This window comes from Ahaetulla prasina, chromosome 1, assembly GCF_028640845.1.
Source record: "Ahaetulla prasina isolate Xishuangbanna chromosome 1, ASM2864084v1, whole genome shotgun sequence".
Taxonomy (NCBI): domain Eukaryota; kingdom Metazoa; phylum Chordata; class Lepidosauria; order Squamata; family Colubridae; genus Ahaetulla; species Ahaetulla prasina.
In genome coordinates this window covers 272,718,364-272,733,009 of record NC_080539.1, presented here as the reverse complement: position 1 = coordinate 272,733,009, position 14,646 = coordinate 272,718,364, and the positions used below count along the sequence as shown (strand labels likewise).

The 14,646-nt window shown below is 37.8% G+C and overlaps 1 protein-coding gene and 1 long non-coding RNA gene across 6 annotated transcripts in view; one reads left to right on the top strand and one right to left on the bottom strand.

Moving 5' to 3' along the window:
* SBF2 (SET binding factor 2) overlaps positions 1 to 14,646 on the top strand; it is a 227,044-nt gene that overhangs the window by 114,300 nt on the left and 98,098 nt on the right. For all 5 annotated transcript variants that reach the window (XR_009152348.1, XM_058159766.1, XM_058159757.1 and 2 more), the window contains 5 exons: positions 1,414 to 1,546; positions 3,005 to 3,113; positions 4,274 to 4,387; positions 8,575 to 8,652; positions 9,955 to 10,068. Coding sequence is in view for 4 of the 5 variants with exons in the window: in XM_058159766.1 (XP_058015749.1) it covers positions 1,414 to 1,546; positions 3,005 to 3,113; positions 4,274 to 4,387; positions 8,575 to 8,652; positions 9,955 to 10,068 (548 nt within the window). In the remaining variant the exon portion in view is untranslated. The remainder of the gene's footprint in view (positions 1 to 1,413; positions 1,547 to 3,004; positions 3,114 to 4,273; positions 4,388 to 8,574; positions 8,653 to 9,954; positions 10,069 to 14,646) is intronic.
* The window catches only part of LOC131186355 (uncharacterized), a 50,008-nt gene continuing 43,542 nt past the window's right edge, over positions 8,181 to 14,646 (bottom strand). The window contains exon 2 of the long non-coding RNA XR_009152361.1: positions 8,181 to 8,674. This is a non-coding gene — a long non-coding RNA (uncharacterized LOC131186355). The remainder of the gene's footprint in view (positions 8,675 to 14,646) is intronic.

The window sequence follows — 14,646 nt, the reverse complement described above, 5'->3', positions numbered from 1 at the left end:
GGGGTAGACCTTCAGTATCTAATTACAATTACCATTTGGTGTTGTCATTTCTGCAGAGGTCTCTGTATCATTCCTGCTTGGTTGAAAAATACTTGCTCATCCAAACAGCAATACTGACATCTAATATATAGAACACTACCTTATGAATTATAATATAAAATGAAAATGAACTCAGTCATTCTAAGAATGTTGCTCATACAACTAGCACCATGAAAGAGAAATGTTTTGAAAATATATAGGATTGGGATAGTGGCATTCCTCAGAGATGAAGGAAACACTATAGCCTCCAACACAAGGCTGAAAAAATTCCAGATAACCACTAGATAGTAGCAAAGGGGTAGTTCTTCCTGTAGCCATTTAATGTCATCCAGATATTTGCGGTCCATACCTAGTAGCATTACATTCATTACCTTTACCTTTGAAAAACCTACTAAGAGCTACAGATAGTCCTCAACTTAAGAACTATTTGTTTAGTCACCACTTGAAGTTACAACAGCACTGAAAAAAGTGATTTATGACCGTTTTTCACACACTGCAACATACTGTAGTCACGTGATCCAAATATAAATGCTTAGTGACTGCCATGTATTTATGGCAGTTGCTGTGTCCTGGGGTCATGTGATCATCTTTTGCGACCTTCTGACAAGCAAAGTCAATGGGGAAGCCGGATTCATCTAACAACCATGTTACTAACTTAAACAACTGCAGTATTTCATTTAACTGTGGCAAGAAAGGTCTTAAATTGAGACAAAATTCATTTAACAACTAAAATTGTGTTAATTTTAAAGAGTGGCCCCAAAATTATAAATTCTTAGAAAAGTTTTGGCAGTTCTTTTGCTCTTTCTTTCTTTTTTACTGGTGTCTGATTCATTAACACAATTAATGAAAAAGCTTGTTAGATTTTTCAAACAGCTAATCTTCAGACTCCTTATAGAAAGTGTGTTGGATTCTTTTCAAAATCATAATTATCAATGTATGTTTTGCAGATAAGTTCAGATATATATTTTTTCTCACAAGAGCAGCCTAATTCGTTTGGAATTCTGATTTTGTAAGATTGAGCTATTTTATAAGATTGTGCTGTTATACTTTTTCGATAATCTACAGTAACCACTTAAATGGCTTTTAGATTATTAAATAACAGAACAAAACCCATTTGAAGTAATTATTGAGTAATGTTGGAAAATGGGATCAAATATACTGAAAGATATCTAATTTCTATGTCATATTGTAATGATATGGAAATAATAATAGAATAATGCATACATGTCAAAGAACAAATGAAAAAACAAAGTACAGAATATTATCATATATTTTCCTAAAGTGATTCCAATAATAGTCAATTAATACATCGTAACTTTCTTTTGTTATTGCAATAAGTCTATTTATTTTAAAACTTATGTATCTTTTTTTAAGGAATTCAAAATGTGCTGAATCTATTCTGTGCAGTCCTTACAGAAAACAAAGTCCTCTTTCATTCTGCTAGTTTCCAAAGACTAAGTGATGCCTGTAGAGCATTAGAATCCTTAATGTTTCCTCTCAAATACAGGTAAAGTTTTTATAATGAATAAACAAAATCTTTATCAATGTGGCCCAGTACTTTGTCAAATCTTTTATTTGCCATTCCTTTTCATTTAGGACTGCCCAAATCTAGGACTTTTAGAGACGTACTGCAAAACTGTATATCACACATATATCCCTCAATGTTTTAAGATCTGACTTGTTTTATTTTAATTCATTTGAAATACAAGTAAGTCAAAGGGCCTTCACAGAAATGTTAAGTTTCAACATGAGGGCTGCAGTGTCTTTTTAAATAAATCGTTTATACACTAAAACCAGATTTCTGGTGTATAAACCTAATACTGTTCTTCACATTATAGAGGTTATAAATGCTGCTACAGTTATTTGATTTCTGAAACGGTTGAACCTTCTGTACAGTCCAGCTGTATGATGTGCCAGGTAGTCTGGCTGTTTCTTTTTCCAATCTTAAAAGCCCTTAATTAAGGCCATTGATTTTGTGGCACATGCTAAAGGCTTCATGTGCAAAAGTGAGATTCAAGACCCAATTACAATAGCTAGCCAACTGTCCCATCATAAAGAAGAAACAAGCTCATATTGTCTGCCCAATTTATTGATCTAGTGACAAGTTCAACCATTCATGATAAAAATCATAAAATGCACAAACTCAGTATTCAATCATAGCCTTGGAGTTTTCAGCACCTCAAAGACAACTGAAACTACCTCAAGTAATATGGTTACTCCCAATGTGTGTAATAATTTACCCATTATTCTACAATAAAATATTTTGGCAGGTGATGAAGGTCATGTTATTGGCATAATCACAGATATGGTGTTCAAACTCTGTATGAAAAGTCCCTAGAAAGGAGAGAGGCAGGGGGGAGGATATTGCCAAATGACACCTGAATGCTATTTTGGAATTCTTCCTACCTGGATAAACTTAAATTAATCATTTTGTTTAATATAGTTTATGCTATTGAAATAATTTCTGTATACAGAGCTATTTCACTTATATTTTATTGTTGCCAGCAAAGTACAGATAAAAACAGCTCCGTTTCAGCTATTTTAACTAATTATTCTTGTTTAAATATAGATTACAGTTCTTGCTTATCTGTAACTGTTTTAGATAAATAATGTTTGTCTTGGAAAAATCTAATTTTAAGTATATTACATCAATCAATAGTTGTCTGCATATTTTGTATTCAGCCTTCATTAATTTTAAAGATTATATTTCAGTCATACAGTTGAGGAAACTCTAGATAGAAAATGCAGTGAAATGTATTTTATGATATTTTGTTACCCAAAAACTAGAAAAGTAAGTTATTTTTGTAAACACACTACTTATTAAGCAAGAAAATATTTTTCAAAAATAAATAAAAATCCAGTCAATGTATTTTTGGTGATATAATGGAAATTGTAGAAAGCATGTAAAGTTTCACGTTTAACAAAGTAGAGTGGCTGCATTATTTGTCCTTCCCTTTCTTCTCAGTTACCCATACATTCCAATTTTACCTGCACAACTCTTGGAGGTTCTAAGTTCACCAACACCTTTTATTATTGGCGTACATTCTATCTTCCGTAATGATATTCATGAACTTGTGAGTATATTAAGCTGGATTTTATGCCCGATATAACAACTTCATCTAAAATTAAATAAATAATTCAAACAATGGGAGATTTTCTTACATTCCTTTCATGCGTACTGTGTATCACAAAAAACTAATGGCCTACTATGCCCCCAACCATACGTGGTTGGGCTCTCATGGGAGGAAATGCCCCATTAGGAATGCTATATTAGCAATAGTCATTGATTGATTAAATTTCTGTGCCACCCAGCTCTCTAATATAGGAATTCTTAGCGAATCCAGAGAGATTATGTGGTGAAAAATATTAGTACATGGCAGCCTTAACTGTAAAAATTTCAAAGTGGTACAAACGTATTAGTAACAAACAATATCAAGAAATTGTTACATATCTGATAAATATGAAATGAATATAATGGAGAAAAAGTAGAAACTTTGGTGAGGGAAAAACCCATTTGGAAACTGTAGTCATAAAGTGATTTACCAAGATTAGTATCTTAGCCTTTTGATTTTGAATGACTTCTAAAATTTTCTACGAGCAGTATAAAATTAGTACTGAGTAGTAATGAATTTTAGAAATAATAGGCAAGTCTGGTAGTGGTTGTTCTAATGGAGCTCTTATTGAAAGGGAGAGGTGAACCAGTGACATTTGATGATATTTGAAAAAAAATCAGTTTATATGGTGAATTGGATCCAGACTTACAAATAAATACATTTTATCAGCACGACTCCCATTTCTCAGTTTGTGTTTTTTCTACTTCATGCAGAATCTGAAATTGACTTGGAAAATAGCATGGAAAATGGCTCTGGTGAGCCAAAAGATCACCCAAAGGGGAAAAACCTGGATCGATCTTGCTCTCTCCTTGAAATACGGGAAGCCCTTTCTTTAATAAAAGGGCTATCTAAAGTTAGCACTGCAGTGAGATCTGCTATGCAGAATGACTGTACTTACAGCTTGGTTAATCAAATATTTTAGACATCAGTCAGAATATTTTAACAGTTCCAACCAAAATTTGATTTAATGTCAGAACTTTATATTTCCATAAATTCAGCTCCTCCCTATTTCTCAGTGGATATTCCATGTTGTTTGGTTTCTTGACATTTCAGTATTCTATCTATGTTTAATGATACTAAATATCATACAAAGTGTTTATTTCTATCTCTGTGTCTTCTAGTTAGATGTAATCATAGCAGACCTAGATGGCGGTACAATTAAAATTCCTGAATGTATTCACCTCTCCCAGCTTCCAGAACCACTGCTTCAGCAGACCCAAACTTCTCTATCTCTAGTAAGTATAATTCCATGATGTACGCATGCACACACATTCACCCACCAACATAGTTTGCAGATAGCTGACAGCTTTGTTTAGGATGACCACAGCCCTCTTGAGTAGAAGGGACTTTGAAGTGCATCTACAGGGCTATGCAGAGGATTTTGCAAAGCATCTGTGGAACAAGATTGCTCAGATTTGCTCCCAATTAAATGCCAGCTTTAGTTCAGTTCCCGTGGAGGTGCATAGGTATAGTCCTGCCAAGGAGTTGAATATTATATCTGAAGAAGCAGATAGCGTTCTCATGACTGTGACATCAGCCACTGCTTATTAGACCCATGCCCCTCCTGATCGGTGAAGACTGCTGGGAAGTGACTTATGATTAGGTTTTAGCAATGGTAAATTCTTCTTTGTGAGAGGCAGTGGTTCCTCTGTCCCTCCTCAAGAAGCCATTACTGGACCCAACCACACTGGATAATTTTTGTCCAGTATCCAAACTTCCCCTTTTAAACAAGGTTGTTGGAAAGATGATTGCACAACAGCTTCAGAGGACTTTGGATGAAGTGGATTATCTGGTATGGGACTGAACTACAATGGTCACACTTTTAGATGACCTCTGGCAGATGAAAGATTCATCTACTGCATCAATCCTTATTCTATTTGAACTATTAGTATACTTCAATACTATCAATCATAGTATCCTTTTGGACCAGCTCCAGGAGCTTGAGGTCGACAGCACTGTATTGTACTAGTTCTCTTCCTTCTTTTGGGACCAGACAGTGTTGATCAGGAGCAAGAACTCCCACCCTCTACCACAATTATGTGGGGTGCAGCAGCATTCAATACTTTCTCCACTCCTGTTTAACATCTACACTGTGGGCACTGTGGGCATTCATCTGTGGCCATGGGATTAGATATTATCAGTATACTGAAGATAACTTAATTGTACATCTTTGCCCTGGCAAATTAAGCAAATGTCTTATTGTGGTACTTGGAGACTGTGACAGTTGGATGAGAAATAACAGACTTCAACTCAACCTTGTAAAGATTGAGGAATCTGGAAATTTACCATCTTTAATTCTGGATGTAGTGGCATTGTTTCAGACAGACCCAGTGCACAATCTTGAGGTCCTTCTAGACTCGTAACTCCTCTTTGAAGAGCAGTTGGCAATCATAGCTAGAAGAGCCTGAATAACTTGGGTTATGTGTCAGTTTTGCCCATTACTGAACTGGGAGGCCCTAAACTCAGTCACTCATGCCTCCTGTATGGATTATTGCAATGTACCCTACATGGTGACGCAGTGGTTAAGGCGCTGAACTTGTCAATCAAAAGGTCGGTATGTCAGTGGTTCAAATCCCTAGTGCCGCATAATGGGGTGAGCTCCCATTACTTGTCCCAACTTCTGCCAACCTAGCAGTTCGAAAGCATGTAAAAATGCAAGTAGAAAAATAGAGACCACCTTTGGTGGGAAGGTAACAGCGTTTCGTGCACCTTTGGTGTTCAGTCATGCCAGCCACATGACTACCGAGACACCTTTGGACAGCACTGGCTCTTCAGCTTTGAAACAGAGATGAGCACCGCCCTATAGTCGGAAACAACTAGCAAATCTGTGTGAGGGGAACCTTTACCTTCACCTTTACCTTTACCTTTACCCTACATAGTGGTGCCCTTGAAGGATAATTGGAAAATTTGAAAGTTGAAAAATTTATGGCATGGACCATTATGTGTGCATCTAGATCATTGCACATTATACTTTTGCTCTACAAGCTACATTAGCTACCAATTTGGTTCTCAGTTCAAGGTACTGGTGATGATCTATAAAGCCTTATAGGGCATGGGGCTAGGGTATTTAAGGGACTGCCATACCCCAATTATCTGATGGGACCCAAGAGATGAGCTTTTTCTGATCTAGAGCCCACCATTTGGAACATCATCTGCCCTGAGGTAAGGTTGGTCCCAATTTTGTTGCCTTATAGAAGAACCTAATGACATAGCTTTGCCATCTAGCCTAGGTAGTTGGTGACATTGGTGCAGAGTCTGCTAAGTGATTGTATTATTAGGAAAATGAATGGCACTGTCTCACAGATTATGCTTTTATGGTTTTAATAATTTTATAGCTTTTATTTGTTTTAATGATTTTCACAATTATTTTTTATTGTTGTTTTGGATTATTAACTTCGTAAATTGTCCAGAATCACAGCAGTGAGATGGGTAGCTATATAAATTTAAGAAATAAGTAAAAATAACCAGTACAAAACATACCTGTATACCAGCGTACACTTTACCATTTTTTAGCAGTCACTCAACATATTTGACTTTTTATTGGTTTTATTATTTGGCACCAACATTTATATTATATAGTTCCAATCTGAACTGACATAGAACTCTAATTCTCTTAATCAGTAAGATCTTCTAGCATTCCCTCACCTTAGTTTCATACCAGATTTTGTTGTTTTTATATTTAACTGGAGAACCTATGACTTGTTAGGCTATCCTTTGAGAGAAGGATAATGTAGTCTTATGTGACCAGAATAAACATTAAATTTTCCCACTGGATTCTTGTTCTCTCCCCCCCCCCCGCCCCTTGCCACTTCTCGGTGACATTTGATGTCATTTCTTGATCATGATGCTTCCCCCTCCCCCACTTTCCACATTGCACAATAAGGCTGACCATATTCTTGCTGGGCATGCCCATTATCGGTATCTACATCATGTTGATGGCAGGGATACTGCAGTGACTAGAGAATTGAGAATAAACTGGTCAGAATATGGTGGTAATTTCAATGCCACAAGAATAACATTTCCTGGATTTTTTATGCATTCTTTAAGATTTGAAGTACCTTGATTGTAAAATTTTTGTGGTACAATGCACCAGGAATAGGAGCGACTTCTGACTTCATGCCAGTTTCCCCGTTGTCTTTGCGTGTGGGAATCTGTCAGGAAGCATCAGAAATCATAATCATGCAACTGCAGAGATGTTGCAACAAGCACAACTTAGCAAATAAAACTGGTGTGAACATCATGGAAATTTCCATTTGAAAGAAGTAATGGTTAATAAAGAAGTAATAAAGATATTTTATGCATTCTTTAAGTTAGGACATTTGAGATACCTTGATTCAAAAATTGTTCTGATATTATGCACTATTTGGAGGGTACAAACAAAGAAACAGGAGAGTTTTAATGGTATATAGATTCCGTTCATTCTGGTGTTCATCAGTTTTCATTCATTTTCAAATCCATTTTAACTGTTCCTTGCTTTCATTGATTACATTATTATTATTAGTTTTTTAGCCTACATTTATAGACACACACACATCTACGCACTTTTAGTCAACTCAAGACAGTGAACATACCTAATTTTCCTGACTCCTATATTATTTGCATCTATCTTCTTTTGTACATGTGCATTATATAATACCTTCTTCCACCTCATTTTTCAGCTATTTTTCTATAATATATCTTTTTCCTATCTACAGTCTCTTTCACATCATCATTCCACTACACATCTTTTCTGGTAATACCAGAATAATTTCACATAATTATGCCATTCTTTAACATAATTCTTTTCACTCTAAGTAGCTTCAACAACTTTTTTTTATGTTTGCTTTCCATTAATTCCAGTAGGAGATTAAACTACTTTCTAATTATCTACTAATTATTACATTTATGTTTAATTTTGTTTTTTCTTTAAAAAAAACCATTGTTGGCTATTAGGACCATATTCTTCCTTCCTTCCTTTCTTCCTTGCTCTTCATTATCTTTTCCTCCTCCTTTTGATTCACTTTAGCAGAAAAAAGCATTAGACATAAATTAATTGAAAATGTATTTAATTGTTGCAATGAAAAGAAATTGGACAAACACAGACCAATCATAATTAAAAACTCTTCTGTACGTTTTCTGAGAAGGTTTTCAGTAAAGGGATCCTCTTTTGTATAATGTTGATTATTCAATCTGGTTGAGTTTTTCCCCTTTCAAGTTTAAGATCACAGTTAGCTGCTTCGAGTTATGAATATTTCCTAGCCGACTTAATATTTGTTTCTTTATATTTAGCATCAGACTGAAATAATAAGGATACAAGAATGCAAACATTTGTTAAATTTTAATATGAAATTTAAATGTGGTACAATTTACATTTAAAATATAAAAAATATTTTAAAAACAAATCAAAACCACTTGCTTTTAAATTTTGTTCTTGAAATTGTAGGTTTTATATCCAGATTTGGCAACAGCAGATTATGCATTTCCTCCCCCTCGAACCGCTCTGTCACATTCCAAAATGTTGGTAAGACACAATGTTCCCAATGCTGAAATAAACAGGAAAATATAATGTATTTCCATTTCTGTATTTTTCCCAAATATTTTTACTTTATGTCATCAAAGATGCTGATCTAAGAATTCTTGCTGGAGCTGATAAGAAAGGGTTAATTCTACTTCTAGCTAGAAAACAAATCAAAATTTTGAGCTCAATTGTGGTTGTAAGTTGAGGACTACCGGTCTCAATCCTATCTTTTAATTATAATTTGAAGCATTGCTGCAGTATCCCATTTATGATCCCTGAATTCAATTTACTTTCTACAGTTAGTGTCAATGCACAGTTTATGTTTATAGGAAAATGCAATATTGGTGAAAATTGAAACTGAATTGTGCAGTGGTGGGTTTCAAAAATTTTTACTACCAGTTCTAGGGGTGCAGCTTGATGGGTGTGCCATGGCTTGGTGGGCATGACATGGCTTGGTGGGCGTGGCAGGAGAAGGATACTGTAAACTCTCCATTCCCTTCCCCAGTCCAGGGGGAGGTTACTGCAAAACCCCTATTTCCTCCCAATCAGCTGGACTTGAGAGGCAGAGAATAGATGGAGGTGGGGCCAGTCAGAATTTTTACTACCGGTTCTCTGAACTACTAATTTCTGCTACCAGTTCTCCAGAAGTGGTCAGAACCTGCTGAAATCCACCTCTGGAACTGAGGTATATCAAATGTACTGGTGCCAGTATCCTTAAAGGTGAGGTTTATACCTGAATAATTGAAGTTCTTGCAACTCAATTATGGGGAAATATAAGCAAGCTGTTCACATGGGATTTTTAATTTTAATATCATATTGTGATTTTTAGCCCTTTCAGAATTTTAATCACTAGATTTGGGGAGCAGTGGATGCATTTGGAATTTTGAAAGCATGTTATATATTTTAAAAAATGGCTGCCATGAATGCCATATCTAGTCATAAAATATCCATTCATAAAAGTATACTGGTGAAATTTCTTCTAGTCATTCTTCTAGATTCCAGGAGAATCTGTTCCATCACCGTTGTTTCTTTTGCTACACATGCAACTTCCAAGCAAATAATGGCTACAGCCATTTCCCATTTTTATTGTTTAAGAATGTTTTCTTGGTCTCTATGGAACCCATTTAGCTTTCTATTTTTTAATTTGAAAAAAAAAACCTAAAATAGAGTAGTTTCTGGTGGGGCTTAAACCCAGTATGGTGTCAAGAAAGATTATGTCAATCCATTGGGGTCTCAGGCTACTGATGAATTAGTTGGGAAGGAACACTTTATTTGTGTATTATAACAGTTTGATGTCTTTCTTAGGATAAAGAGGTGCGAGGAGTCTTTCTTAGATTATTTGCACAACTTTTCCAAGGATATAGATCTTGTCTTCAGCTAATCAGGATTCATTCAGAACCTGTGATAAACTTTCATAAGGTAACAATAAAGTTGAACCTAATAGCTTATAAATAATATTGCATTTCTAAAAGGTTAAAATAAGCAAAATACTATTAGTTCAATAAGTTTCTTTATCCAGTCTGAAATTTTAAGATAATCCAGTTTCATAAAAACTTGTAAAATGTACAACTTTTTCCTACTTTTTTTCTCCATGCTGTTTTAAAAGCTAAGATTATGTGCCAATAATGTAGTTGTATATGTAATTGTATCTCTTTCATTTTTGTGTAAATGGAACTTCTGAACATGTTCGCTGCAAATCCAACTAACAGTGTTTTACTAAAAACTTGTAGAATATTTCTCGTTGCTACCCAAAATAATATATCTAATTGATACATCTAGGATAAAAATCTGAAATGGAACCTAGGGGAAACAGTAATTCCAAAATGTAATTCTTACATTTAGTTTCCATTTAACAAAAAATGCTGCTTCCTCATATTTCCTTTCTTGCCTTTGAGTTGGTGTTGACTCCTGATGACTACCTGGACTAGACTTTGCAGTTTTGTTGACAAAATTTCGGAACTGGGTTGTTATTGCCTATTCACTTTTTACTAGGGATCTGAAGTACTCTGCTGGACAATACTGATACTGATACTGATACTGATACTGTACTGATAAAGGGACATGATATGTTTTATTGCACTTGTTTAAATCTTGTTGTTCAGTACCTTGAGCAACAGGCATACAGTCCCATATCTTTAATGAGGCAGAACCATAGGTATATTAAATAGTATACAGTCATGGCTGAAATTGTTGGCACCCCAGAAATTTTTCCAGAAAATCAAGTATTTCTCACAGAAAAGTATTGCAATAACACATGTTTTGCTATACACATGTTTATTCCCTTTGTGTGTATTGGAACAAAACAAAAAAAGGCAGGACTTCCGGGTGGCGCCACCTTTCTCGCTGGGTGCTAATTTATGGCACTCCGCACTGAATATGGTAAAAGCCGGTGAAAACAGCAACGAACAGCTGTTCCCAGCTTCAATTTCCCTCTCTGGTTGAAAGAGAGAGAAAGAGCAAGGGGGGGGGATAGTGGTAGATTCCCCTAGGGGCTTTGTTTTTGTTATGCAAAGTCCCGAAAGGTCGAATCCCTTTTAATCCTCTCTTAATCTCCAGTATTCACTGCGCTCCTGCAAAAGCAGGAAAAGAGGAAGGTGTCCACTTCTGCTAACAACTGATTTCTTTTTGTGGATTTCTAAAAGCAGACGGAAGAAGCATGAGTGAACAATTATTGGTTTGCAAGTATTTTTGATTTCCTGACTTCCACCTAAAAAGATAAATTTCCCCCCCCCTTCTTTTAATTGTTTAAAATGGCGTCTGAGAGCAACTGAAAGCAGAGCGATACATCAAAGGGAGCCTTGCTGTGGAATCGAAACTGAATGGAGATTTTATCTTATTGTGTTGGACTGTGGATTGTTGGATTATATTACGTTGTTTATTTTATTTATTTATTATTTAAATTTTTATACCGCCCTTCTCCCGAAGGACTCAGGGCGGTTCACAGCCTGATAAAAAATACAAAATAATACAATATAAATACGATTAAAATATAATTTAAAAACTTATTAAATTGGCCACGATTAAAATTTAGAATAAAAACCCATTAAAAACCCATAAGTTTAAAAACTAACCCAGTCCAGCGCAGATGAATAGGTGAGTTTTAAGCTCGCGACGAAAGGTTCGGAGGTCCGGAAGTTGACGGAGTCCTGGGGGGAGTTCGTTCCAGAGGGTGGGAGCCCCCACAGAGAAGGCCCTTCCCCTGGGCGTCGCCAGACGACACTGTCGCGCCGACGGCACCCTGAGGAGTCCCTCTCTGTGAGAGCGCACGGGTCGGTGAGAGGTATTCGGTAGCAGCAGGCGGTCCCGTAGATATCCCGGCCCTATGCCATGGAGCGCTTTGAAGACGTTCACCAACACCTTGAAGCGCACCCGGAAGGCCACAGGTAGCCAGTGCAGCCTGCGCAGGATAGGTGTCACGTGGGAGCCACGGGAGCACTCCCTCTATCACCCGCGCAGCTGCATTCTGGACTAACTGAAGCCTCCGGATGCCCCTCAAGGGGAGCCCCATGTAGAGAGCATTGCAGTAATCCAGACGAGACGTCACAAGGGCGTGAGTGACTGTGCATAAGGCATCCCGGTCTAGAAAGGGGCGCAGCTGGCGCACCAGGCGAACCTGGTGGAAAGCTCTCCTGGAGACGGCCGTCAGGTGGTCTTCAAAAGACAGCCGTTCATCCAGGAGAACGCCCAAGTTGCGCACCCTCTCCATCGGGGCCAGTGACTCGCTCCCAACAGTCAGCCGTGGACTCAGCTGACTGTACCGGGATGCCGGCATCCACAGCCACTCCGTCTTGGAGGGATTGAGCTTGAGCCTGTTTCTCCCCGTCCAGACCCGTACGGCTTCCAGACACCGGAACAGCACTTCGATAGCTTCATTGGGGTGGCCCGGTGTGGAGAAGTACAGCTGGGTGTCATCAGCGTACAGCTGGTACCTCACACCGAAGCCACTGATGATCTCACCCAGCGGCTTCATGTAGATGTTGAACAGAAGGGGCGAGAGAATCGACCCCTGCGGCACCCCACAAGTGAGGCGCCGCGGGGTCGACCTCTGCCCCCCCGCCAACACCGTCTGCGACCGGTCGGAGAGATAGGAGGAGAACCACCGATAAACGGTGCCTCTCACTCCCAATCCCTCCAGCCGGCGCAGCAGGATACCATGGTCGATGGTATCGAAAGCCGCTGAGAGGTCTAATAGGACCAGGGCAGAGGAACAACCCCTATCCCTGGCCCTCCAGAGATCATCCACCAACGCGACCAAAGCCGTCTCAGTGCTGTAACCGGGCCGGAAGCCGGACTGGAACGGGTCTAGGTAGACAGTTTCTCCAGGTGCAGGGGAAACTGATATGCCACCATATTTCTACAACCTTCGCCGCGGCGGGTTGGAGACCGGACGATAATTACCTAAAACAGCCGGGTCCAGGGAAGGCTTCTTGAGGAGGGGCCTCACCACCGCCTCTTTCAAGGCGGCCGGAAAGACTCCCTCCACCAAAGAAGCGCTCGTAATCCCCTGGAGCCAGCCTCGTGTCACCTCCTGAGTGGCCAGCACCAGCCAGGAGGGGCACGGGTCCAGTAAACACGTGGTGGCATTCAATCTACCCAGCAACCTGTCCATGTCCTCGGGAGCCACAGGGTCAAACTCATCCCAAACAATATCACCAAGACCGCCCTCAGACGCCCCGTCCGAATCGCCACAGTTTAAGTATTTTACAAGGGGATTCTCAGCAGGAACTTTGTCATGAAGGTTCTTTCAGAAGAATGGATTCGTGACTTTATACAGGATTACACAGAAAGTATGTATTTAATTATTCAAAAATACGAATTGATAAAAAATGGGGACGTTTTTGATGAGAGCTTGGAGGAAATTAACCAGTGCAACCACTTGGAAAATGGAATGGAGGAGATACAAACAAAAGTGGATAAATATGAAGATATGATCGTGAATAAACAAGTTGATGTAAAGAAGTTTTCTTTAAATAGTTTGGATGAAATGCTTGAATTTGTGCTACAGGAGGCTGTCTCCCAAACCGAAAAAACTCACAGGGTTAATGTTTTCCAAGAGTTCTCTTTTTGGACTGATGGAATATACGGCAGTAATTTGTGGATTCCTGGACCTAAGGAACTACTAGGAAATATGGTGACTGACTTTTCAAAAGGAGTAATGAAGCAAAGATAGAGATTAATGCATCAAAAAAAATGGCAAGAGACAAAAGTATTATCCTTGAAACAAGGTTTTCTTGAAATATTAATAGACAAAAATATTAGTGTCCCGGAAAGACAATTTGTGAGGAAGATCTGGAAGAAATGGGTTGATTATATGTTTTATATCTATCATAAAAGACTAGATATTTGGATCTATACTGGATTTTGATGAGGAAGGACTAAAGTTGAATAGATATTGTAATTTTCTGTATTGAAATTTTATAATGTGTTGCACTGAATTTTAAATAGAATATTCTCAAAAGATCTTATGTAAGAAAGACCCGGGGGGGAAATTATATGGTTATAGAAGCTATAAGGGAGATATTTTTTGAATTGGATTGGATTTTTATGTTTTAGTTGGTTTTAAATACTTTAGGATTAATTTGTTCTATTGATTTATATATTTTATTACTGTTAATTGTTAATTTTTTTTTTATTATTTTTTTTTTATTTTCTGAATGATTTTGGTTATGTTAGGAGGAAGTCAGAGCTAGAGGGGAAAATTGGTATAATAGTTTTGGGGGAAAATTTTCTTAGCATATGTTTGTTTCATTTTTAACTATACCTTGTGCTTGTTCCGGGAAGTCAGGGGGGAGGGGGGAGGGTATTAGTGAAGGGAGGGGGGTTGGGGGGAAAGGGGGGGGACATTTTTTTTGTAAAACTTTTTGAATAAAAAAAAAAGGCAGGAAAAAAAGCAAATTGGACATAATGTCACACAAAACTCCAAAAATGGGCTGGACAAAATTATTGGCACCCTTAATTTAATATTTGGTTGCACACCCTTTGGAAAAAATAACTAAT